Source organism: Leuresthes tenuis, unplaced genomic scaffold (assembly GCF_036924035.1).
Source record: "Leuresthes tenuis unplaced genomic scaffold, fLeuTen1.0.hap1 SCAF_7, whole genome shotgun sequence".
Taxonomy (NCBI): domain Eukaryota; kingdom Metazoa; phylum Chordata; class Actinopteri; order Atheriniformes; family Atherinopsidae; genus Leuresthes; species Leuresthes tenuis.
In genome coordinates, this window is record NW_027325361.1 from 26,366,312 (window position 1) to 26,392,158 (window position 25,847).

Sequence of the window (25,847 nt, forward strand, 5' to 3'; positions counted from 1 at the left end):
AAAGCAAATCTGTTTGGCATCAAAGGTATTCAGACTACAATTCTGCTGCCATAATGCTGAACAGGACAAGGGAAAAAAAAAAAAAAAAAAAAAAAAAAGTAAGACAGCCTTACAGCACAGAGATGATTTCCATACAGCCATCCCATTGGTGGTTTATTGGTCACATGTGAATATTATTTTTAACTAGTCGTCAGATGCCATTTCGAAATCTGCTTGTTCTTGTAAATCTAGCGACACCCCGTGACCATAATAGGATGAGTGTTGTCAAAATACCCAGAAAAGACATTGTTTCTGGGATTAGAATCAAACAACACCAACAATAGTTCGACATTTTCAGAATTATTAGCTTTAGCAGTTTATAACGCTTCAAAACTGCAAGAGCTTTGTTTATTGGTATGTTTATTTTACACTAGTTTAAACGCCCATATTATTAGATATAATATAAAAACAGTATTGAATTGTGTGTGGTAATAAAATCACTCAAAGACGTGTTGGGAAAAGTGAGAAAACACGTCAAACCTCTTTCGTGAAACTTTCGTGAAAACTTCCCTGGCCTTCAAAGGAGCTCTGAAATTTGCAGAGCTGGTGTCTGTCATTGTGAAGATGTCCTGTAGTGAAAACCTCCTCCCTTAGACTAGTCCAGGTTGACAGCATTGTCAGAAATTTGTGTAATTTAAGTGGGCACTGGCAAAATGTTATAAGAAGTATTCATATTTTGACTGCATCTGATATATATATATACACAATCTGTAAGTACCCAAAGCAAAACTTTAAAGCAATTTTTCATCTGAGTTGCATTTTGAAGACAAAGTCAACACTGAATTGATTTTTTAAAACGTTTTCTAATATTCAATTCAGGTGTTAAAGTCTCACTTCAAGGAGTCATCTTGGATCTGAGAGGCTGGCCCGGTTCTGACTGCCATTCTCACAGAACAAAAGACAAGGAGCCCTACTCACCCCAGAGTCAGCACCAGAGAGAGGGGCCGTCATCCCGACATTGGGGTCATTCTGATCCCTGCTACCCTGCTCATTTTACTGTTACACCTTCTAGACCTGAGCAGTTTGTAGTAAATCTAATCATGATTAGGGTAAAGGTTATAACACTTTATAGTTATGATGTATTGATGCAGCAAAAGCAGATGATGCAAAGATGGGGTTCAAACCACTAAGTTTGTATCTCTTCTTGCTGCCCCGTGTATGCTGGGTAGTGCAAAACCTCACATCTCAACAAGATGCACAAATGCATTTACTAAACCAGGATTCTCTTTTATTGACAGTTATGGTTATTACAAGTATTACAGAGGACAACATGAGCAACAAGGTACACAGATACAAAACAACTCAAGCTAAGCTTTCATGGGTAATCTTGTGAGCTGTATGTAAACAGATGATGTTATTCTGCTTATTAAGATGGAGGACAATGGGGACCTCAGGAGACATGGTAAGGCAATCAGTACCATGAGAGAATACACAAGTAAGATCACACAGGAAGCCTCAGTGTAGAGGAGTACAGGTGAGCCACAGCTGACGGTCAGATAATCGATTCTTCAGTTAATCAGTCATATAAACTCGTCATATCAGATTGATTTAGTCATTTCAGTGTGGAAATGCCAATTTATTTCTTGTTCGGTATGACTTAGATTTGATTTTTTTAGTTCTCTTCTTTTCAATAAGAATTTCTAACAGATGATGAATATAATACATCAGGACCACGCAAAGCAAAGTTTGTCCAAAATTTGGACACAATAGATTCATATAAAACAGATGAAACCCTCCCAAAATAAATCTTGAATAAAATGATATTCATATTGTGTTTTTTTCCTTGAAAAGCAGCTGATAAATGTTTTGCAGTGGAAAGATGCAGCAGTCCACTGGTGTTCTTACCAAAGGTTGTGTTGCTACTCTGTGTATTGTGCAGTATTTCCTAGTCTAGAAGTATCTCAATAAAAGTAGAGGGAAATTAAGAGACAGAAAGTTTGTAATAGATGGGGAATTTTTTTTCCAATAATTAGGGAAAAGGCAGTAAAGAGTTTAGGTAGGTGGTACCAAGAAGAATTAAATTATGGAAAGCAGGCAGTGCAGTTTTGGAAAGATGTTGCTGAGGGACTGGATAGAAGATAAATCAGGTAGATTTAAAAAAAATATAAAATAAATTAGTTAGCTTTTACATTATGAAGTGCCTAAGTGTTCCTTGATGCTTAAGTACTGTGGCACTGTATGGGAAAGGCAGTAGTTAGTAAGGTGGTTCCAAACCCAACCAAGAAGAGGAAATGGAATCCAAGAATGGCAACTCAGGAGGCAGAAGCAACTCTGAGACATATAGAGATTGTGGGTAATGTTCAATTAGGTCAGGGAGGCTTGGCCCAGGCAAACCGGTGTGGAGTAGAGCAGGTCCCAAGGGGAAAAGAAAGCTAGTTTTGAGCAGGTTCATACACAGGAGGAAATGTTAAGAGGTACAAAGGCAGTGGCTCAGGCTAAGCAGGGACAGGGGTTGAATTGGGAAGGTGTAGAGAAGAAAAAGCTTAGTTGGAAAGAGCTGTGGAGTATGGAGGAAAGGAGTATAAGATTTTTGATAGATGTATTGCCAACTACCCAGAACCTAAAACTCTGGGTAAATGGAGACCCGTTATGTTCCGGTACTGCAACTCTAAGGCACATTTTGTCAGGTTGTAATGTTAGTCTGTCACAAGACCGGTATATGTGGTGACATAACCAAGTATTAAGAAGCTTAGCTGCAGATATTGAAGATAAATGGAGGCAGGTGAATTTGGGAGGGTCTAAGGTGAAGAGAGAAGCAATTCAGTTTGTTCAAGAAAGGATAAAAAAATAGGAATGAAGAAAGCCTTACTGTGAGCTGGTGGGTTTTGACTGGAGGGTGGGGCAGAGTTGGATTGACTGGAGGGTGTGTTCCAGAGAGACGGCGGGTGAGCAGGCAGGTAGTGAGGTGGACGCGGAGGAGGATCCGACTAAGACACTGTTGCAGGTAAGCTGAGAAAGGCGACCAGGAAATCCGACAGAGTCTTGGGAGGAACGTGGCTGGAATGACGGCAACAAGGTAAGTAACACAGAACTACTGCTTAATCTCAGTGAGAATAAGGCAGCCTGATTACCACGGAAATGGTAAAACAAACTGGTGAAGACTGATGCTCCTGCTGCTCCTTAAGTCTGGATCTTGATGACTGTAGATGATGAACAGGTGTAACAGCAGGCGGCAACCAGACTCCGCCCTGGTAACCAAGGAAACCTGCTCACCCAGCCTGAAACTCAGAAACACACCTCCAAGCCAAGTCGGATCATGACACTATCGCGCTTTCTAACTCGCATTTAGAAATCTTTTTATAAGAAATGTAATAATTAATAATTAACAGATAAAAATCCATGAGTATTTTAGAATAAACGTGAAAGCCAACATAAACTTTGCCTGATGGTGGGGACGTCTGACCTGTGCTACCTGCGATATCCCAATAAGATTTGTGTTATTGGCCCGACAAAAGTAAGTGGCAAACCAACATCCATTCATGGGTAAATGTAATTTTTTTAGGTATGACCAGAGAAGAGACACCTCACTGCACCACCTCAATGACCACAAGGATTATCCTTCTAATGAGAATTCCTCTTACTACCTTGGGATGCTAGAAAGTTCCAAAAATTCCGGACTGTCTTCCAGCAGCCATGAGTTGAGTCAGTACATAAATGGAGCTGAACATAGTGATTCTGACCCACAGGTTGCTCCCACTTCTGAGAGAGGTGGGTGGACCATTGAAGTTGCCAACACATAAACACTTCACTCAGTGTTTACCCTCTCTTCTCTTTTGCTTAAAACCACCTCAGATAATGGTCCTGTGCATAAGATCTCAGTACCTCTGAAATACTCCATCCCTCATGCTGCAGGCCAGCACATACGAGTCACTCCGAACTTGTCAACACAGGAGAATATCATTCAGTTGGAGATTCACAGTATGGAAGTAGGTTCAAAAGTAGCTTCTGTTAAAATTGAGCAGATATTTGTTGAAGGGAAATACTCTTAAGCAGAACACCCAAGGCGGGTCAAACATCTTGTACACTTTGTTTCTTTTCATTTCTGTTTGGGGGCCTTGCAGCAAACTGGTTAGCAGCCACTGTTAAAAAGCCTTATGGCTGTGGGGACAAAGGACCTCCTTAACTTCTCAGTCCTGCAGCGCAGTGAGATGAGCCTCTCACTGCAGCTGCTCCTCTGTCCTGCCAGGATGCTGTGGAGAGGATGTTTATTATTCTCCAAAACAGAATAGAAAATCCATTGCTCCACCATAGCATTGAGAGGGCCTATCCTTCTGCCTACAACAGAACTGGCCTTTTTCACCAGTTTGCCCTGGTGCCTACAGTTTTTGTTTGTAGTGCAACTCCCCCAGCACACAATAGCATAGAACAGAGCACTCTCATTGATAGTGTGATAAAACATGCATATCATATCACTACAGACATTGAAGAACCTGAACCGTCTCAGGAAGAAGAGACAACTCTGGCCCCTCCTGCACACTGTTTCTATGTTGGCAGACCACTCCAGTTTATTATCCATCAACACCCCAGGGATTTGCAGGTCTGGACACTCTCTATCTCCCCTCCATCAATGCAGACTGACTGGTATTGAGTTTTAGATCTCCTGAAGTCCACCACCAGCTCTTTGGTCTTGGTAGTGTTCAGGAGCAAACAGTTCTTTTTGGTCCACCCATAGAAGGACTCCACAAGGTCCCTGTACTCCTTCACCTGTCCACCGCGCACACATGCCACAACAGCCGCATCATCAGAATACTTCTGTATGTGGCAGAACTTTGAGTTGTACCTGAAGTCTGATGTGTACAGGGTGAAAAGAAAAGGAGCCAAAACAGTACCCTACGGAGCCCCAATACTGCATTCCAGTGTTCCAGAAACACATCTCCCCATCCTGACATACTGTGGTCTGGCAGTCAGATAGTCTATAATCCATTATGTCAGGGAGGGGGCCACACCTATACATAGAAGCTTATCTTTCAGTATGGGAGGCCGTGTGGTGTTGAAAGCACTGGAGAAGTCAAAGAACATGATTCTCACATATGAACCAGGCACATCCATAAGCATATGCCCGATGCAGCATGTACAGAATTGCGTCTTCCACTCCTATGTGTTTCTGGTAGGCAGACTGGAGGGGGTCAAGATCCTCAGCAACCTACAATTTCATGCGGCGAACAAGGAGTCTCTCCAAGGTCTTCATGATATGAGATGTCAAAGCCACCGGTCTGTAGTCATTCAGCTCCCCCAGTTGCCCTAATTTGGGCAATTTGGGCCTAGTATGAGACAAGAAGTTTTCCACAGCACTGGGACTTTTTCCATCTGAAGGCTCATATTGAAGAGCCTCTGAAGAGGGAATGCTAGTTGACCAGCACAATCACTCAGAAGCCTTGGACAGACTCCATCTGGGCCTGCAGCCCTCCCTGCCTGAAGTCTCCTGAGCTCATCTCCAACCTCTATCATCTATAGTTAGACACAGAGTTTGTAGCAGAGGGATGGCGGCAGGAGTGATGTTACTGTCAATTATAGAGATGGGGGTAGGGGTGCAGCTAGACAGAGGAGAGCTAGTGGTGGGAGTTGCTGCAGAGGTGGAGGTGCAGCTGAACTGAGGAGGCCAGGCAGTGGGAGCAGCCACAGATGTGAAGGTGCAGCTGGGCTCAGGGGGCCTGGATGTGGTAGCTGCTACAGATATGGAGGTGCAGCTGTGCTCAGGATGCCTGGTGCTGGATGCTGCCGCAGAGGTGGAGGTGTAGCTGGATTTAGGAGGCCTGGCGGTGGAAGCTGCCACAGAGGTGGATGTGCAGCTTGACTCAGGAGACCTGGCAGTGGAAGCTGCCGAAGAGGTGGAGGTACAGCTGGACAGAAGAAGCCTGTTGGTGAGAGTTGCTGCCGAGGTGGAGGTGCAGTCACGCAGAGGAGGAGGCTTGGCGATGCAAGTTGCCATTGAGGTGGAAGTACAGCTGGGCAGTGGAAGCAGTATAGAGGAAGCAGCTTTGGGGGTGGAGGGAGCATCAGCAGAGGTGGAAAAAGGCACACTATCAAACCTGTTGAAATATTTGTTAAAAGTATTGGCTCTGTCCACATCACCTTCCACTGACTGAGAGTTTTCAGTCTGTATCCAGTGTTGGTCCTCATGCCCCTCCACACCTCCTTGGTGTAATTGTTCTCCAGCTGTCTCTCTACCTTTTTTTGTACTCCACCTTAGCTTGACGTAGTGTCTTTTTAAGCTCCTGTTGTACATTCCTCCGCCTTTCTCCATCCCCATTCTGAAACGCCCTCTTTTTCTGGTTCAGGAGGTCTTTGATGTCACTGGTGATCCATGGTTTATCATTTGGATAGCACCTTACAGTCCTCACTGGAATCACAGTGTCCCTACAGAAGTTAATGTAGTGGTGCTGACTCTCCTGTCCATGTCAATTTCCATTTCTTCTTCATCCAGCAGTACAGCCCAGTCTGTGACATCAAAGCAGTCTCTCAATGCATCATGCACCTCTGGTGACCACGTCCTGCTATGCTATGCTAAAAATATGTAAAAGAATATAAAGAGAAATAAATAAAATAATTAAAATGAATAAAAACAAGCAACAGTCTTGATAAAAGATATCATGCAGATTTCATGCATAGACACATGAGAAAATAAATGTTTTTAACCTGGATTTAAAAATGTCTACATTTGGTGAAAGTTTAATCTCCACTGGCAGTTTGTTCCACTTGTTTGCAGCATAACAGCTAAATGCTGCTTAGTGTGGTTTTACACAAGTTTACCACTTTTTTAAAACTGGGGTGGTGTAAGTATGTTTAATTTGAAGTGACGGTAAAATTGAGAAAAATGTTTTTCTTTTTCTTTTTCATTATTCTGCTCGACCTGGAACAGAACACTTGCAACACAACAGTATTTCTTCAGTAAGAATGCAAGAGATTATTTTACATCTGCGCAGGTCATTCTGAGTGAGACACAGGAACAACAGGAGATGAGAAACTTCCCAGGACCCCTGACCAGGTACTGCTTTGTCGTTTTCTGTGCAGTACTGCTAGCAAAAAAATGTTCACCAATCATGAATGTTTTAAAAAATAATAAAAGATTGTATTCAGTTGTAAGTCAAATCTGAAAGTGTTTAAAAATCCTGTTGTAAAATATTGATGGCTCTATGTGGTTTTTAAGGGAAGATTTGCACAAAATAGATACCATAGAATTTGCCCACCAGAAGGCAGGAACCTGCATGAGAAATGAAAAGCTGCCAGATAAGAGCTCTGCTGCCCTCTTGTGGAATGTATTGATACCGCTTTGCAGACAGAATGGAGTAGGTGTATCATATATTTTAAATCTATTATGTAGCGACTGCCATAAAAAAAAAAACAACACGGAGGTAATAATCATAATGTTTTCATTTTCCAATTGTTTCAGCATATAGTTGGGTCAGATATTGAAGAGCTGCTGATGCACGACTCACATTCAAATATAAACTGGGGCTCCCACCCTCATTGACTTCAATGAGGACATGACAGCTGCGGCGCCACTTTCTAAAGGAGACGACCTTACAGGAGACCCAAGCAGCTTTAACCCTGAGAGCTCTCAAAAGGCCCTGCAGAGCTATACTGAGTTACAGCTGGCTGGCAAAAAGTTGTTCTTTATCATTTATTTGCTGTGGCATCTAATGGTTCCAAAATAATTGATATTGGTCATGAGTTGTTTGATACAGCAGGAAAGAAGAAAATAAAATAAGTGAGTTTTACCTCTTAAGACTTCGAACAGTTTTCACAAGTCATCATTCCTCTATGAAACCTAATAAAGTACAGTAGTAAAGTATAGTATAAAATAATATAATAATAGTCTCCATCAGAAATATACGCAGGATAAGTATAAAGTCTGATTAAATGGAATCATCCAAAATAAAAAATACCTCAAAAGTATATTTCAGCTTGTAGTTAGTTGGATTCACTGAACCAATGGAAATGTTGTTATGCCCCAAATAGGATATGAACTGCTTTACCAACATGTTATTGCTACACTGGGATTGTACTGTGTTGGGCTCTGAGTGTTCCTCTCACTTTGTTCCATGTGGTTTCCAGGAGGCCCTGGAGTTGGCTATGACCAGCAGCTTATGGGGACACGCACTTATTCTGGCCAGCAAAATGGGCAGTAGGTCATATACCACGGTACTGAACAGGTGAGAAGAGCTAAGTCATTTGAAACACGACAGCTGCAAGAAATCAGAACACAACTCTATGCAGTGGTAATTTGTGAAAAAATCCTCCCTCTGACTAAACTTAGATACCCCTGGTCTGCTCTAAACTTATGTTACAGCTAGAATCAAATGTGTGCAGTATTTCGATCAGGAAGTTATACTGGTCCAGACTTAACTTGATTACTGCGATGGAATTTAAAGCAGACATTAATGGCGCACAGAGAATAAATCCATGTGACTTTGGTGATTGTTTGACTTCTCCTGGAGCACCACCATGAGCATTTAATGACTCTTTAATGCCGTACTTAATAGTTACTTTTTAATACTTTTACTGACCACTTCCCTGAACGATGAGACAAATCAAAGAGCTGTAGCTGTAAATAAGGGACAAAGATTTAAATCATGCACTTATTTATGACATTGTGTTGCACATGATAAGGAACCTGTTTGAAAATCTGCACTATGTTGTGGCTTTCTTACTGTTCAAATAGAATAAGCTTTATATAGAATTTGTTGAAGGAACGGTAATGCAAACAATAATAGGTTTGACCTTGGAAACACTGACACGCTTCGAGTTAAAAAAGATAAATTAGCTTTATATGTTTGCATAAGGTACATAAGATGTTTAAAAAGTTTAGTTGTAATTAATCAAATAGAATCTATTTTTCCTTATGACATAGCAGAAACCATCAACACTTCCTAGTAAAGTGTAAATCATTCGTACAGACATATACAAATCTCTAAATCTGCACACTTATCTATTAAGTGTGGTCCATTCAGAACAAGCCACAATAACCTTGTGTGTTGAGGATCTTTCTTGAATAAGAAGAAATGTTTCACCATACAACTACAACATTTTCTACAAACTGTTCATGTAACCCTGTCCCATTTGTGCAGACTATTTCAGAATCAGCACAGCAGCATATGGCTGATTGTCAGGTTGTCAGTGGGGAATGTCTGGGGACAGGACTGGCAGATCGCCCAGCTGATTAAAATTTGTGATTGACAAGAGGGGCAGAATTTGAGCTATCAGTGTGATGTTTCACTTTTTGTATCCACTGGTAGAAGGGGTGCTTTATAAATAGGATGGTTTCTGTTTTAGGATACTAGTACCTCTACTTGCCTTGGTGAAGATATGAAGTGACATAAACGTTTCTGTTGGCAGGTTTACAGGCCAGCTAACGGCTAGTGATCCCCTCCAGACTCTCTTTCAGCTGTTGTCCCCACTGTAGCCATGGTAAAATATCCAGAACTTGACTAAATGTACACATCTCAGACTTGAATTGTGCTCTAAAATTCCAAACAGTGTTATGACAGTCAACAAGAGTTTTAACAATAACGTTCTGTGCTCAGTGCTGTGGAAATGAAAACTGGGGAGACTGGAGGCCCCATCTGGCTGTTATGCTCTCCAGTGAGACAGGAAATCCAAATGTACAGCAGAAGGCCATCATCACAATGGGAGACTCACTTGGTATAGATACACGGACTGACTGACTGATTGACTGACAGGTTGTCATGTGCAAACATACAAACTGATGTTTCATGTTGCTCTTCTCTGTGCAGCCTCCAGAGGCCTTATAGAAGCTGCTCATTTGTGTTACCTGACAGCCAGTGTTCCCTTTGGGATGTTTACACAGAAGGCACAGAGACTGGTGCAGCCACAGGTCAGCCATGCTTCCAGCTTCCTGCCACTCGTCACTCAAACTGCTGCTCAGCTTGTCATATTTAGAGCAACACCTTCTTTTATCACTGAAAACATCTCTATCACTATATATCACTCTATATCTCTCCTAATCCTTCTTTTTAAATCTTGATATTTTTTTTAATCATATAAGTTTTATTGTAATTTTGTTTTGAGTTGAGAGTTCTCGCCTACATGCATCTCTGATCCTTCCTAGGCAATCTTTTGAACATTTTGCCACAAATTCTGCCATCCAGTGCACTGAATTATACAAGAACTGCCTAACACTTGGGGGCAAAAGTTTTTCAACACCATCCTTTCAGGTAGTTCACACTTATTGAAATTTGCATCAGCAAAAACAATCAATCAGTTAACTCTTAAATAATTGATATGCTGATGATGTACGGTTCTGTGTTCAGGTGTATAAGTTCTTGTATGCCAGTCGTCTGTTGGATTGTGGCCTTTCACCCCAGGCCTTCCATTGTGGTCAGAGAGGCAATCCTTAGGTAGAGAGAGCCTTGTTCTGTGCTGACAGGAGAGGTTATAAAGGTAGGTATGCATACCTGTTACAGGATATCTTACACATCAGACTACTCTAATTAAAATGATCTGTCAAATAAGTTGTACTTTGATATACTTTGCATATGTCTTCTTCTGCAGCTGTCAGACAGACTTAGATACTCATATGGTGAGTTCAGTGAAGGAGGCTTTAGTGGAGCTGGGCAGGAACTTGAGTGGCTGATATGTCTACTTACAAGGTGCTACAGTTTACAGGTGAGCAGCTTCCTCAGTTCTTTAAATTCACACTATGTTTACCAACCCTTTATAAGAGAAAGAAAAGCTTAAGGGTTGTACGTCAAAGAATTGTATTACTGAAGAAAAGAGGGTAAAAACCCCCATTTCTAATTGGTTTAACAGTATTCAGTAATATCCATAATCACGTGTTGGACACCAGTTGTTACCTAAGAAAGAGTTAGGATTATATCATGCCTGCCCCATTTTCTTTATTCCCACATATTCATGCTTTCATTGGGCAAATATTATCAAGCACAGAATATTTTATTCAGTAATGTAACTTGTGAATGTTAGTGGAGCTTTTTTCAGTTATTTGTGAAGATAATTGCTGTTTGTATTTTGCAATACAAATTAATAATATGTGGTTTCACATATTTAATCCTCCTTAATTAAAACTTTTTCTTGCTGTACTCAGAGGCACAGGCATCAACAAAGCCAAAGCCCACAGCGCCATCTCATCAGTTTTCAGCACAATTTGTCACATGATATCACAGAAAATAGGAAAGGAGAGAGCTTGAAAAGATAGACACCAGCAGCCAAAAACCAGATATCCAACTGCATCTGTAGAGAGAAAAGAAAGCACACTGCAGCTATCCACAGGATCATCAGGAGCACCTGCAGAAACGTAGATGGAGAGACCAAACAACCAAACAGCAACAATTCAACAAGACCACCATGGTCTAATTCCACAATAAATCCTTTATTTGCTATTAACAAAAAAATGTATTAATCAATTGATCAATTAATTGTAAGGACATAAAGCTATTTTAATGATCATTTAAATGAGACAATCAATGATGGAATTAATGGGTTAGATAAACATAACATTTTTTTTTTTTTCTTGGCATTAGGTATTTTTATTATAGTGTATTTATTTGTGCTGACAAGACAAAATAATACTGGATTCAACCAAAAAGCAAACCTTAAAGTCCTAATTGATTTAAAAAATGTAGGGATGTTTGCTTTGGCTTTTCGGTCTCTTTTTTGTTTTTCTTATTTCTTGTTTCAGGATTTAAAAACCATGCTAAAAAGTTACAACGCAATTGTTTAATTCATATACTTGAATGGTCTTTAACTTTTGAATTAAAAGTAAAAAATTAAGTCAAATATTATTCAACTGATGAAAAAGTTACCCTCAACCCTCCAAATTACTGTGAAGTTTTTTTTTTCTACTTCACAGCAGTGTGGGTTGGGGTGCGTGACAGTAACTGATGTTGTCCTTTCGACTGGTGCATTGGCTGTCCACCACTTTGGTGCAGAATGAAATATCTCAACAGTTCTTGGATGGATTACCATGAAGTTTTATGTTTACAACTCCCAGATGGTTTATTGTTATGTCTTAACTTATGACCAAACAGTATGCCATGATGCTGATATAATTTTCAGCTTTATGCCTTCATATATTTAGTGGCTTTCCAAGAAACTTCATTCAGAGATTCATTTCCATGTCAGCCTAAAATAAGACTTTATTTTAGGCTGACAGACTTTTTTTTAACAGCTACTATCAGATCAAATTTTTATTATGCCCAATAATACTTTGTGATGGAATGCCTGCAAAACCAATCACGTTCCAATCAACTGTAATTTGATACTCATTATGATGCTCATTTGCTCTACTACTGTAGTTAACATGGTAAACAATGTACCTAATGAAATGTTATGAGTGTGATTGCATGCTGACATTCCCACTGTACAGGCTTACAAAGGCGCTAATACAGCTTTTGTAACAGTTTACTGTTGGCTACACTTTTTGTCATGTTTGATTTTATCATACTTAGACAGGGAGTTACAACTGTAATGAAACATACCAGCCAGCTGTTCCGAGCAGTACTTTGCCCTATGATGATAGCAAAGTGTGTGCAGGTAAATTTTAGTGCCCCCTTTCCTTAAACAGGTGCCTTTGCGGCCTGTTTAATTCTGGACAACATCTCTTGTTTTTCTCATTTACAACCCAAATTCCTAAAAAGGTGGGATGCAGTATAATATGCATATAAAACCAGAATGCACTGATGTATTGTAGATGGTGGAATATTCAAAATTTTTCGCAATTGTATGTTGAGGATTATTGTTCAAATGACCAATAACCTAATTACAGAAGTTGCAGCAGGCTTCTCCAGATGTTTCTTTTTAGTGCCACTTATTTTTGTAGCTGTTTGTGTTACTGCCATCAAATTAGAAATGAGCAAAATCTTTTTATAAAATTAAAAATGTCTAAATTTCTGTTCTATAAGCATTCAGATATTATTTCATATATTAGATATTATTTTTTTATTGTTTTATATATATATGTATAAATAATAGTATTTATATATTTGCATATCATTGCTTTCTGTTTTTTAACATTCTACACAACACCCCAACATTTTTGTAATTGAGATTGGATATGTCGATGGAAAAAGACATTTTTGCTCTACAGATTCTGACTTTGATGATTTAGGATGTGACATCCAGAGTCCAGAGACTGAACTTCTTTATCATAGAGGCTCTGAGGACCAAGAAAGCCTTCTCTATCAAACTGGACAAAACACAGAGGAAATGATAACATTGTCATGTGGCGATAGAGGAGTACAGGATTTTCAGACATTTTTATGTGTTCACTTATGTCATACACACAGATGGCAACTTGACTTCACATGTGAACTCTTTTCCTGACAAAACCTGTAATATCACCATTCTCTCTCTGTTGCTCTGTCTAGGCCACACAACAATTCTTCCTCTGTGCCAGTAACTGTTGCTTATGCTGTTCCCACAGTGGCTGTGAGCCAGAACTTCAGTTATCATAACACAGATAGTGCTGAAGTCAAAAGTGCTTTGCCACATTGTCCTCTTAGAAATGTAAAATCCACAGGTGAGGGTGGGAACCAAATGATAGACACCATTCATTCCTGCCTCTGTCCTGATATTTACTCGTGTGTGATGGATTGAGTTTATTGTCCTGACAGAGGCAGAGTTGTCTCCTGGAGCAGGGATGGTGAGAAATGATTTTTTAATCTTCTCATTAAAATAAGCAAGATCAGATAGATGCTAAAATCTTGGTTCAATTATTTAATCGCATAACAACAATTGTAGTGAAAATGCATGCTGTGAAAATGCAGATGCCTGAGGTCAACATCAGTCAACACAAAGCCAGGAGATTATTCCTCAAGCTGTGGGGGTTTCCAAGGGGGCCACTGAGTCTCCTAAGCAGGTGGGCTGTAACCTGTAACCTGTTAAGCCGCTGAATAATTTAACATGGATAACACTTTTTCTGTGAATTCAGAGCACACAGACAGGATGGCTCAGTGGTTGGTTCAAATCAAAACCCAAAGACATCCAGAAAGAAAATTCAGAGCAAGGAGGACCAGCTCAGACGGTAAGATTCGATGAGATGTTCCATCAGGTGATGTTATTGGTGATATTTCTTTGTGTGTATTTACAGGAGCTATCACCCACTGCTGGCCTGTATCCACCCCCCGAACCTGCTGCAGTCCCACCCCGCATGTTTCCATCCCAGCCTGGCACTGCTGGGATAAATCCTTTCTCAAGAAACGCAGGTGAGTCATGTTGTGAGTTACATAATATTGTGACACTGTGACCGCTTTAAGCAATTATTGCTATTTATGAAATATTTTAACAGTGAACATCATCATGTCACCAACATGTCACCAGCGTACACATTTGTCTTGTGCTATAAGATGTTGTGAGGTCACAGATCCCTCTGCATCTCCTCTGTGTCACTGCCATTAACACATGTACTGACCACAGTGTCCAGTTTCACTCGTGATTTGCTACTTGCAACTTTTTTAGTACTGAAATTTAAAACATTACAGTGGTTTGGCTGTGATTGATGACATTTTAACTTAATTTAACTTTGCAGTTTTCTATAAATATTCATGTCTTCGTTACAGGGCAGCAACTGGAGTAGTAACTGGTCGCTGGCACATGCCTCCATCACAGGTAAACTTACCTAAGGATTAATATAGCCCCACATCATTACATGGATATTATTGAAAGGACTTAATATTAAGTGTTATGTTGTAGGATTGCTGGTGCCACTAAAACAGGAATGAGAATGCAACATTTTGGATCGTTGACAGTGTATATTTACCTCGTGTTTGCTTTATCAGAGGCCGGAGGGACAACAGTGTGATCCATAATACTCACCAAGGCCTACATTCCTTTTTCAGGGATGTCCTTCTAAACCCCTGCAGTGTTCCCACCACCATGTTGCATGTTAGATACAGAAATACTAGCAACTCATATTGCAGTGACCAAAACAGCTGAGGTGTACTTCCTGAAAGCTGACTGTGGGGAAAATACCAGTGGATGCAGAACATATTTTGGGAGAGGCATAGCTTCACTGAGCCCGGAGACCATTTCTATATGAAAGGGAGGACTGGGACCAACAATGCAATGATGCAACTTCCACTGTGGAAGAAAAAGTTGGTGGAAAACGTGGTGACCTATGGTATATAACGTTCCACTGAGGAAAAACAAATTGATGCTTCATTCTGCAACTGTATACGTATCATATCTGTATATGCTGGAGCTATAAATTCCATTGAATTAAGACAAAAACATCTGTACACTTACCATTACTTTAAAAGGTAGGACACACATTAATAAATGCTGTGGTCATTTGCTAAGCTTATGAAAACCCCTTTTCAATCTTAGAAGGAAGGAATCTGCAGCCCAATTTTACAAGCATGATACATTTCTAACAGTGTGGCCTGTGCCTTTTTATGAGTTCCATCTGTAAAGTTCAGTAGCTGTTAAACAGCAAATATACAGAAAAATGAACTTGGAATAGTATGTTCTCAAGTTGTTGAGCTGCCACGATTGATGATACCACATGTTAGGAGGGGGAAGGGGTTCAGGAAAGACCCCTGCTGCCAAGCTAACTCACAGAGCCCAACTGTTTATGTGATGATGATTTCTGCAGTGCCTTCATCTGAGAAAGGGCTTTAGTAATTTAGTAATTCTGCTATAAAATTGTTTGTCTACCCATAAGGATCCTTAAAGATGTATATTTTGTTATTATATGTAATATATACCCTTGGAATTAATTTTAGGACTACCTTTTTTATTATCACCTTGTAAACATTATTTAATGTAATTGAGATATTATTGAGTTATATGGCTTTGCACTTAAAGTATTAATGTATACTTTATGTCTTTGCCTTTTTTGTGCCTCTGCACCAGCACATGAAATGAATCATTGTAAGTTAATCAATGAATTTTTGCTTTAAAGGAAATTCAGTTTTGTATTAGTATTCAGTTCTATAAAATGTTAAAGTCTGTGTCCACTATCTTGATATGACTTTAATTTTTTCTTTAAATACCACTGGTTTGTTATTTAATTGGTACATATCTGGTGATAAACACATTTTGAATAAATAAATCCTTGCCAAGAAATAACTGCAATTCCAGTTTGGACCTCTAACTTAAGTGACAACATGGCAGGTGCCGTCTCCTTTTACGATTAGTTTGCAGTACTTAAGTTTGTGTGGGACACACTGGCCAGGAATCCAACACACACAGACAGCCAGCATGTGCGTCACTGCCTTCTGCCTGCCAGTAATGTGCCACAGCACAAGCACTTTCAGCATGCATAGAATGATTAACGACCATTTCAATCAGCTTCCAGACAGTAAAAAAAAATATAATGTATAAATTTTTTACCCAGACTTAAGTCTGTTTCCAAATGACTGCATACCATGTTTTTCTCCTTAATGTTTATACTGTGGTTTCGTAATCTCACTGTGTTCTGTGACTCTTCAGAGACTGTTGTGTTCGTTTGTCTGAGAGAGGAAATACAAACTCCAAGACCAGTTCAGAATGGTTCAAGTTACACTCCGCCAGGCAGTCTGATCGGGAAAAAAGGTAAAACTCTTTTGTAAAATAAGCTTTTATATCGTCATACAAATATGATGTGAATATCATTGGTCCAAAAGTTGGGGAGAAGCCGTGGTTTAGACTTGGCTTTCCCTGATTGGTCCTTGGTCCGATATCAGCCTCGTACCCTATCTCTGCTCCAGTCAGATGTCTTCTCTCTGAGTGGGAAAACTCCTCCCTATCTCCCTGGGTCCGATAATTTTCCACTATAGGCTTCATCCCAGCTGTTTTGACTCTCCCTGTAAGCATGTAGCAGTTTCTCTCAACACTAAACTCAGTCCCTTTCCTGTTTTAACCCTTCACACCGTGGGGTTAATGCTTGTTCCCTTCAAAAAGGAGTGTATCAACTCTGTATAAGCACAATGCATGAATATGTACAAAAAAAAGGTAATATCAAACCGTCAATAAGACCGAACATTTTGTAAAGAATATTTATTGAAATTCTTTCACAGAAGGATGGCCACTCTACAGGTTTCAATCTTGTTTTATGTTGTTCAAAAAGTCAAACATGCAATATAATTAAAAAATTTTGAGCAGATGACAAAGCATGCACAGATATTATAGAATACAATTAGACATAATATATACATATATGATCTCCAGTAAATCTTACTGAATAGGTGTTCTTACAAGATCAAAAAAAGGTATCCATTTCAACATACAGATTTAATTAAATTCCTACTTTATATAAAAGATAAACTACTCGTATCGTTATGGCTGACTGAAATAAGTTGCAATTAATTGTACTGGCAAAGTTAACCTTGAATAAAAACAATCATTAATGCATCATTGTGCACTAATTTCACATGCAATGCTGAAGCAAAGACTGACCAATAAGCCAGTTTCACTGAACCTTCTAAAACTAAAGTGGAAAGTGTCAAAGTATCTAGTTACTGGAAATACAGTGCTGACGTTCTATACTGGAGTTCTATTCTGCTGATTTTTACAGATGTTAGTGCTGATGTTGGTTGATGTACACTGATAACAATATGCTCCCTGCCATGTAAATTGGATAGCAATGCTGTCTTCACCTGTTTGGCTGATTTCACTGATGCCAAAGTGAAGTATTTCATTCTCTGTGTATCTTTAAATCCAGGATGAGGAAGTCATAAGCCTTGAAATACCATTCTCAAGAAGGGACACTGCTTAAAGTGAAAAACTGTATCCCATTTTGGCCACCAGATTCAAAATTACTGTTTATGAAGGTAGGGTGCCCTATCACCTCAAATGGGTCCATGTGCAGCTAAATATTTTATCAATATTTTAGAGCAGCATTAAGATATACAGTTCCATCCTTCATTGCCTCCTTCCCTTCCCGGTCACATCATTCCCTGCACTCAAACATGAAGGATGTGACTGGCAGCTGTCCTTTAAGAGGCTCACACACTTTTGTCTCTGTGTTTCAGCACATGCTGCGCAAGATTTGTGGCACACTGAAAAGACTTGTCACACTCTACGCAAACAAAGATCCTCCCAGCACAGGTTTGCTCCTGGTGAAGCTTCAGTTGTGCAATGTGGCTGAAGTTTTTGCTGCAGACCGTGCAGCTGTGGGGTTTCTGTTTATTGTGTATGAACTGGTGACGAACCAGGCGTGAAGCCATGGCAAATGCCATACCGCACTCCGTACACTTAAACGGCCGCACTCCGCTGTGAATGGCCTCATGCTCGGTCAGGTTGGAGGACTTTGTGAAACACTTGGAGCACACGGAACAGACATATGGACGTACTCCTCTGTGGATTTTTTGATGCTCCGCCAAGCGGCTGGCCAGTGCGAATGCTTTCCCACAGTCGGGGCAGGAGAAGGGCCTCTCACCCAGGTGCTTACGCTCATGACGCTTCAGGGAGAGGGGTTTATTGAAGGTCTTACCACAGTGCGTGCAAGGGAAAGGCTTGTCGTTGGTGTGCATGTTCCTCTCATGCTTCCGCAGGTCAGAGGAGCGGATAAAATCCTTGCCGCACGTGTCACAGATGTAGGGCTTCTCACCAGTGTGTGTGCGAATATGCTTGCGGTAGTCTGAGGACCAGATATATGTTTTGACACAGAAGGGGCAGTGATATGGTCTTTCACCTGTGTGCAAACGCTTGTGCTGCTGCAGCGTGCCTTGATGAGAGTAAGCCTTGCCACAAATGTCACATACATGTGGCTTGAGGCCGGTATGCGTTTGTAAGTGACTCTGCAGGTTGCAGAGCTTCTTGAAAGCCCAATGGCAGTGTGTGCACTTGAATGGACGGTCCTCTGTGTCAACTACACTCCGTTTTTTCATTGCAACCAAAAGTCGAGGGATTTTTTCATCTTCAAACTTTTTAAGTAACTTCTTAACAGTGGGACTATTTACATTCTTCTTTTTGGTCTTACTTCTTCCTTCGTTTGGAGAATATTCCTTAAATTTGAGCTCTTTGAGATTAGATGTCCTCTGTTTGGTCGGAACATGGCTTTGGCTTTTTAAGTGTTTGAGGTAGTTTCTTTCTTTCTGCTGCAAAGCATCCAACAGCACTTCATTAGGGTTATAAATTCTATTGGTCTCATTGTGTTTAGTGCATTGTAACAAGGCCCTGTTATAGTCTTGATCATCATTCATTTCTATTTCTCCTGCTGGTGAAAGCTCAGCAAACTTTTCCACAAGAGACCAATTTGGTGTTTGAGGGTTCAGATAAAGGATTCCATTGTCACTGCTCTCTTCAAGAGAGTCCACACCTGGACCAACACTGTCAAATGAAGAGTCAGTCTTCACACTGAAAGTGTCACCTTTGCTGAGGCAATATGAGGGAGAATGGGTCACACAGTGTCGTCCTTGGCATTTTCTTCTATTTCTTCTTTTAACAACGGTCCTGTTAGACATCTACAGGATCACAGAATATCTAATTTTACTCACAATTGATGCCACTTATGCAGCAGCATGTTGGTTAATTCCTACACGTTTTGGCACATTGCAGTTAAAGTGAAACCTGAATAACAAACCTCCAAAATAAATCATAGTAAGGAAGTATTTTATATATTTTTATAAAAAATAAAATGCACTCATAATTATATAGGTTGACAGACTGAAAACATCTGACAAAGCTGCTTACCGTGCGGTCTCCCTCCGAACAGGTCAGGTCCAGGAGATATACTAGCTCGGAGTCTTGAATAACTAGTCAAGAAGTCAAGTGGCGCTTACGGGCGGAGTTTGGCAGCAGGCGTCTCTGGGTCAGCATCTATCCTGCAAGTCAGCAGCAGCAGCAATGATATCATCTCACCTTACCTCCACCGACAGCCTACCAGCTGTTTGCACAGCCTGTTAACGGAGTTACACGCGTAATATCAGAGACGGAGACCTAAAAAGCCCCGGAAACACACACCAGATATAAAGTTACTCAAGTTTCAGTGAATTTAGCTTATAGCATGCTCGTATTCAAACAGTCATTTTGGCTCGTCGGTTTGTTAAAAAAAAAGTTGATTGACTGAAACGAACGATTTCGCCCATTTAAAAAGGCTGATGGTAATGTTGATGTTGTTCGAATATGCAACTTTTAAGTGATCCCGTCTTGATGCTACAACGGTAATTATAGTAAAGTGATAGTAATCATACTATCACAGCCATCCTTAAAAAAACACTGTGTGAAACATTTTGCAATGATTAATACAATACATTAAATAATTAGGAAAAATAAAAAGTGTGTGAAAGCTATTATTTTTTAAATTTTTATATTGGGCTCAAATACGTTGTATGTGGTGATCATTTTCAATTACCTGTAAGCTTTTCAACATTTGTTCATAAAATTATGTTAAAGCAGCTCACTTGCTGATGGTAACATTTAGTATCACTAATTATAGTCTCATATCAAAACAAAGCAAGTGAAATGTTCTGTTCTATTTAAGTTGAAGCATTACTATATTATGGCCTCAAGATGTCGCTGTATACCAGGCATTTTTCCCAGCTCCTGAGCCATAGGCTGGAAAATCACTGCTTCTATAGGATTGAAAGCAGAGGACATTTCATCTTGGAAAGCATGTGTGCTTTCCACATGCTTTCCCTGTATGTCTTTGGAAATTAAGTGGAAAAAACGATCAGTTTTGTGACCTTGTAGTATCCCTTTACTTTTAATGATTCTGAGAACTATTCAGTCATACTGCAAAAATTCAGTAAGGATGGTGGGCGTTAATGGTTTTTGTTTCATGTGTACCATTGTTGACCCACAGGCAGGAGAGTTTAGTTTAGTTTTTTTGGTTGTTGTTGTTCTCTCTAAGGAACGTCAGCTATAATGTACACAGTAGAGGCAGACAGGTATTAAGCAGTCAGTATTCAAGTGTTAGATAACCAAAAGGTGAATTAGATATACAGTGCTCGTTCGCACTCAGAACATTTTCCCAGTAGAGCAGACCAAAATTGGACCCTTCACAAATCCCACTAGCACGGCTATATTTTAAATTCACTTGTGCATTGTTCATCCATAAAAATCAAGTTCTGACCTCAGAGAATATTTCCTGTCTTGTTGCTGTTTTAAGGACATCACCAATAAAGTATACTGGTAAACTTCCTCTGTTAAGCTTTCAGGAATGCTGACAACAGCCATTGTGTTATCCAAAGGCTGTAACTGGAAGATGTGATACTCCAGTTTATGAATATGTCATGAAAATCTGTGCTCTTTTTACAAACAGTTATGCACAGTTGTGGGCTGGTGAAACAGAATTGAAAAATATGACACATGGTTTTATGTAACAACTTTTTTTTCCAAAGGCAAACAAAATCTAAATCATTTGAAATTATTGCATGTTTGTTGTTTGATTGTAAATGTCAGTGTGTTTGTGCTTGTCAGTTGGAAGCTGTCACAACAAAGCTATGGTGGACATTATGTAATGTGAACCCAGGTGCCGAAGCTATACTAACAACTAGCTGAAGGAGCAGGACACTGGAAGTGCCTGTTGGAGTTACAAAAACTGTGGTTTGTTAGTTTACTTTTTGTTTGTGTTTCTTTCAGACCTCCATTAATTTTACCCTTGCAATCAAACAAAGTCATTAAATAGAGGACATGTGCATGCCTCGTGAATTCAAGATGTGTGACCCTCAAACAACTGCAAAACTTATTTGTATTTCTGCTGACTGAACCCTACGAATGTGGCTATGCAGGATCTGTAGGGGCCATAAAAAAGGCATATAGGCACATAGCTCAAAAGTTGGACATGAATGAATATTTAATCTATTCACCAACTCACTGGTGCCCTGCACAGAAGAAGTGCTGAGTCATTCCTCTGGTCCCTCAATTTCATGGAGGCGTAGACAGCCTTAATTGAGACCATACTAGATCTGGGAATTTTCCACGGGGCTCCACTCCCTCCACTGTAGAAATGCTTGGATTTGCCTTACTTACAGAAGTTGTACCCTAAAGGATCCATATTGTACCACTTTATGCATTGATGCACTTACATCATTCTTACATGTTTTTTCTGTTTGTGCAATCTTAATTGTGTTGTATTGTCACTCAGTTTTAAAAAACATTTCTTTGAGACATTGCAGAAATTAAATTGATCATTAGATGTTGTCTTTTTTGTCTTAACTGTGAAATATTCTCTATTTAAGGGGCACAGAAGGTAACAGGCACCTTAGAATATATTGCAGAACAATACAGCTACTCCACATCATTGAATTAGCATGTAATGCAAACAAACTGAATTCAAATATGAATTTAAGGATTAATCACGTTTTATCTTAATCTACTCACATAATCTACAGCTAACTTTCTCTTTCACCTTGCCTCACTGCCGAAAACTGTATACCTTTAGTATGTACTCAGCTTTGAGAAAGCAAAGAAGCTGTGTGTGTGTGCCATGTATATAGAAAAGAACAGATGTTCCAAACCAATTAAGAAATGCGAGTAAAGAAGACCATCTTTATCTTTAACACACACAAAAAAAAACAGTTGTACTGGTTGTTCATGTAGCAAATTTGCGCATCTTTATTGTCCCAGTTCGAGCCTATCCGGAGCAAGGCTGAACTTGTCTTATTCACAATTATGTTATTTCAATCTGCCACTCAATAATCCCCTGTACGGTGTACATTTTAGGACATCCTCAGTATCAGGCTTCAGCGTCAGACCTCAGACAAAAAGGTATAAGGTCTCAGGAAAACCTCTGTCACACTCGCACCAAAAGGCTTCATAAAAAAACTTTTCACAATGAACGGTCTCAGAAAAAAAAAAGTCAGACTCAACGGCATCAGCTAAAAAGTTGTCACACTAAACGGCATCAGCTCAAAAGTTCTCATATATAACGGTTTCAGCTCAAAAGTTGTCATTTAAAACGGCATCAGCTCAAAAGTTCTCATTTAAAACGGCATCAGCTCACAAGTTCTCATTTAAAACGGCTTCAGCTAAAAGGTTGTCAGACAACGGCATCAACTCAAAAGTTCTCATATAAAACGGTATCGGCTAAAAAGTTCTCATATAAAACGGCTTCAGCTCAAAAGTTGTCACACTGAACGGCATCAGGAAAAAAAAACGTCAGACTGAAAGGCATCAGCTAAAAGGTTGTAAAACGGCACCGGGAAAAAATGTCATGGGTGCAAAGTCTAGGCAATGACCCATGGATGTAATATAATCCATGGTTTGATCGCGGAAATAAATGAAGTCGTCCAGAGAGAACTTTGCAATCAAGTTGCGACTGTATCTGCAATAGCAACCTAACATATTTGGAACAGGACACGAACGTAAATTTTATTTTGATTTATTTTTCTTTCTTTCACAACGCAAAACTGTCTCTAAAATTTGCTATTTGGTGTGAACCAAAGGGGAACTATGAAAGTCCAGTCACTTTTGCGCAGTTTTGCTAAACCACCTCCTGGCCATGTGCATTTGTTTACAACAGAGCCGGCAAGTAATCAATTAAAAGACCGGTAGATGACATTTTAAGCTATGTTGTTTATGTGACTTGTGGTACTATCTGTGAGCTACAACAGTAGACCTTGCATGAAAGTGCACCATTTTAGCTGTGGGGAGTAATAGATAGTAACAAAGTAATAAATACCTCTGGGGTAAGTTGAGACACCTACATACACTAAATATTTTAATTATTTGTGTAGGTCGTAATTATTACATCACAATTAAATATGTTTATGATTAAAACAAATGCTTTCCCCGAAAACAGACGCAATTTAATTAAAAGATAATAAAACTGTGTTGATTTAGTGAAAAGTGAATCTTACACACTCTCGTAATTGGCATGCACCCAATTTTATTTAAAAATGTCACACTGTGGTTGAGCAATAACATTTTGCTTGTTGTACATCTTTTTCAGACACTCTTAGAAGATGTCAGCCCCGACAGAAAGAAGTATCCACAATGCTGAAATGTGTAAACTTACTGTTTCTGAATAAGACTTATGTACAAATATTTGTTATATTGATTTTCCAGTGTGTTGTCAGTCCATTATCACTGGTTTGCTTTATTTCTTATTTTGCAGTTAGGACTTGTTCTGAGTCAATTATTATAATTTTTTCCACTTTTTTTCTTTCACCTTGCCTTGCATGTATGAGTGATGAAAAGGTTTGAGGTTTAAGAGGTTTGTAAATGTCTGGAGCCATTTTGATTTTGTCAGGGAGCGTATTATCCTCATAAAATGTGCAGTCACATTTTATGTAGTTTTGTTTGTTTTATTTTGAAAATATTATTTCTATGAAAGAAATATGTTAATATGTGCCACAATGGTCAATTATTACCTGTTGTAAGAGCAAAGAGAGAGTTATTCCGTGTCACCAGTAGGAGGCAGTGTGACCAGTTGCTTCTTGGCTCGGACTCTCCTTGTGAACGGACTTTTGTTTACTTCCTCATTCTACTGAGTCGTATGTCTCATTCTTTCTCCTGTTTTACAGGTTGGTGGTGTTTTACAACTTATAGATATACCTGCATGTGTGTTATACATTTAAATAGGATGTTAGACCAATTTCAGGGTACTGAAAATGTTTTAAGGGTCTCTGAACAAGTGGCAAGACAGACGGTTCTCGGCGTGATTCAAGATGGCGCCGCTGTATACTTTTTTCCACGCGTGACCAAACCATGTCATAGTTTCTGGCTCCAGCACATTTCATTTTGGGTTAAAAACTATTCTGTTGAGTACAGTATTGTGTTACATGTGTAAATTGATTGAATGTTACAGTTACAGAGAGGAATATGTATTTTGTTAATATTGTAAGCAGTTAAAATTGTTATATCGGGCAAGTCTTCAGCTCAGGCATTTATCTTGAACCAACAGTCATTTAAGAGCAAAATGCTAGTTTCTTTTTATTTGCACTACGAGTGAGGTTAAATAAGGGAACCTGTGAGGGCCTATATGTTTTATATTTCATGGTTTTATTTTCAGTAGTTGTGAACTAAATGGTAGCTCAGTTAATTGACTGAATAAGGGTGCATAAATGCAGTGGTCCCCTGAATTCAGGATTATTCTTAATGAAGAATTTGGAACTGTATGTTTTATTTGGGAAATGAGGATTATGCTGCAACTAGCCTATATTTATTTTGGTTTTGTTTCTGATATTGTGGATGCTAAATGACACTTGAATATGGAAAAAACAAAATACAGAAATGGGATAAAAGAGAAAAGAAAAGAGAGATCTCATAAATTGATAAATAAATTCTACTGAGCGAAGCTGCACTGACCAGAAGCAAACAGTCGTCTGTCTCATTCTTTCTCCTGTTTTACAGGAACCTTATCTGTGTACAGGTACTCCACTTGGGACCTGTTACACATGCAATTAGTGGCATTGCACACCCTCATATTTGGCTATATGAGCATGCATGACTTGACAATGGCCCTGTTGCAGTCCGAAACATCAAATAAAACTTTGCATTTGGAGTTGAGTGTGCGGCGTCCTCCCTTTATCCATGTTTGCTCCTTCACCAGCACCTCCACAAACTGTGGTGTTCACTAAAAAAAAAAACAGACAGACTAACACAAGTTATTGATACCTCAATGAATTGCACAGACAGTTACAATTTCAGTACACTAAATTACTTGTCATAATACTTAAAGGTTTTTGACAACTTTTGAGCTGAAGCCGTTTTATATGAGAACTTTTGAGCTGAAGCTGTTTTATATGAGAACTTTTGAGCTGAAGCCGTTTTATATGAGAACTTTTGAGCTGATGCCGTTTTATGACAACTTTTGAGCTGAAGCCGTTTTAAATGACAACTTTTGAGCTGATGCCGTTTTAAATGACAACTTTTGAGCTGAAGCCGTTATATATGAGAACTTTTGAGCTGAAGCCGTTTTATATGAGAACTCTTGAGCTGATGCCGTTTCATATGACAACTCTTGA

General features: G+C 39.5%; 2 protein-coding genes across 2 annotated transcripts; one reads left to right on the forward strand and one right to left on the reverse strand.

Annotated features, from left to right (window-relative positions):
- The first annotated feature begins 1,150 nt into the window (after positions 1–1,150).
- Positions 1,151–15,755, forward strand: sec16b (SEC16 homolog B, endoplasmic reticulum export factor). Its single transcript, XM_072390289.1, is given in 27 exon segments — positions 1,151–1,155; positions 1,278–1,321; positions 1,411–1,513; positions 3,542–3,747; positions 3,832–3,965; positions 6,963–7,024; positions 7,187–7,325; positions 7,430–7,491; positions 7,493–7,645; positions 7,825–7,828; positions 8,095–8,192; positions 9,376–9,438; positions 9,536–9,681; positions 9,774–9,882; positions 10,106–10,214; positions 10,311–10,372; positions 10,374–10,440; positions 10,552–10,665; positions 12,465–12,549; positions 13,103–13,261; positions 13,382–13,540; positions 13,629–13,657; positions 13,782–13,873; positions 13,942–14,038; positions 14,105–14,219; positions 14,574–14,622; positions 14,793–15,755. Coding segments are annotated over 26 exon segments (2,433 nt in total). The 3' UTR covers positions 14,591–14,622; positions 14,793–15,755.
- A 2,184-nt stretch (positions 15,756–17,939) lies between these two features.
- On the reverse strand, positions 17,940–18,824 carry znf648 (zinc finger protein 648). The gene has a single exon (XM_072390290.1). The coding sequence runs from the start codon at positions 18,822–18,824 to the stop codon at positions 17,940–17,942; it is 885 nt and encodes a 294-aa protein (XP_072246391.1).
- Between the last annotated feature and the right edge of the window lie 7,023 nt (positions 18,825–25,847).

What these genes read in the sequence shown, in the direction of transcription:
- znf648 (XM_072390290.1), bottom strand. Translation starts at nt 18,824, where the DNA reads ATGAAAAAACGGAGTGTAGTTGACACAGAGGACCGTCCATTCAAGTGC.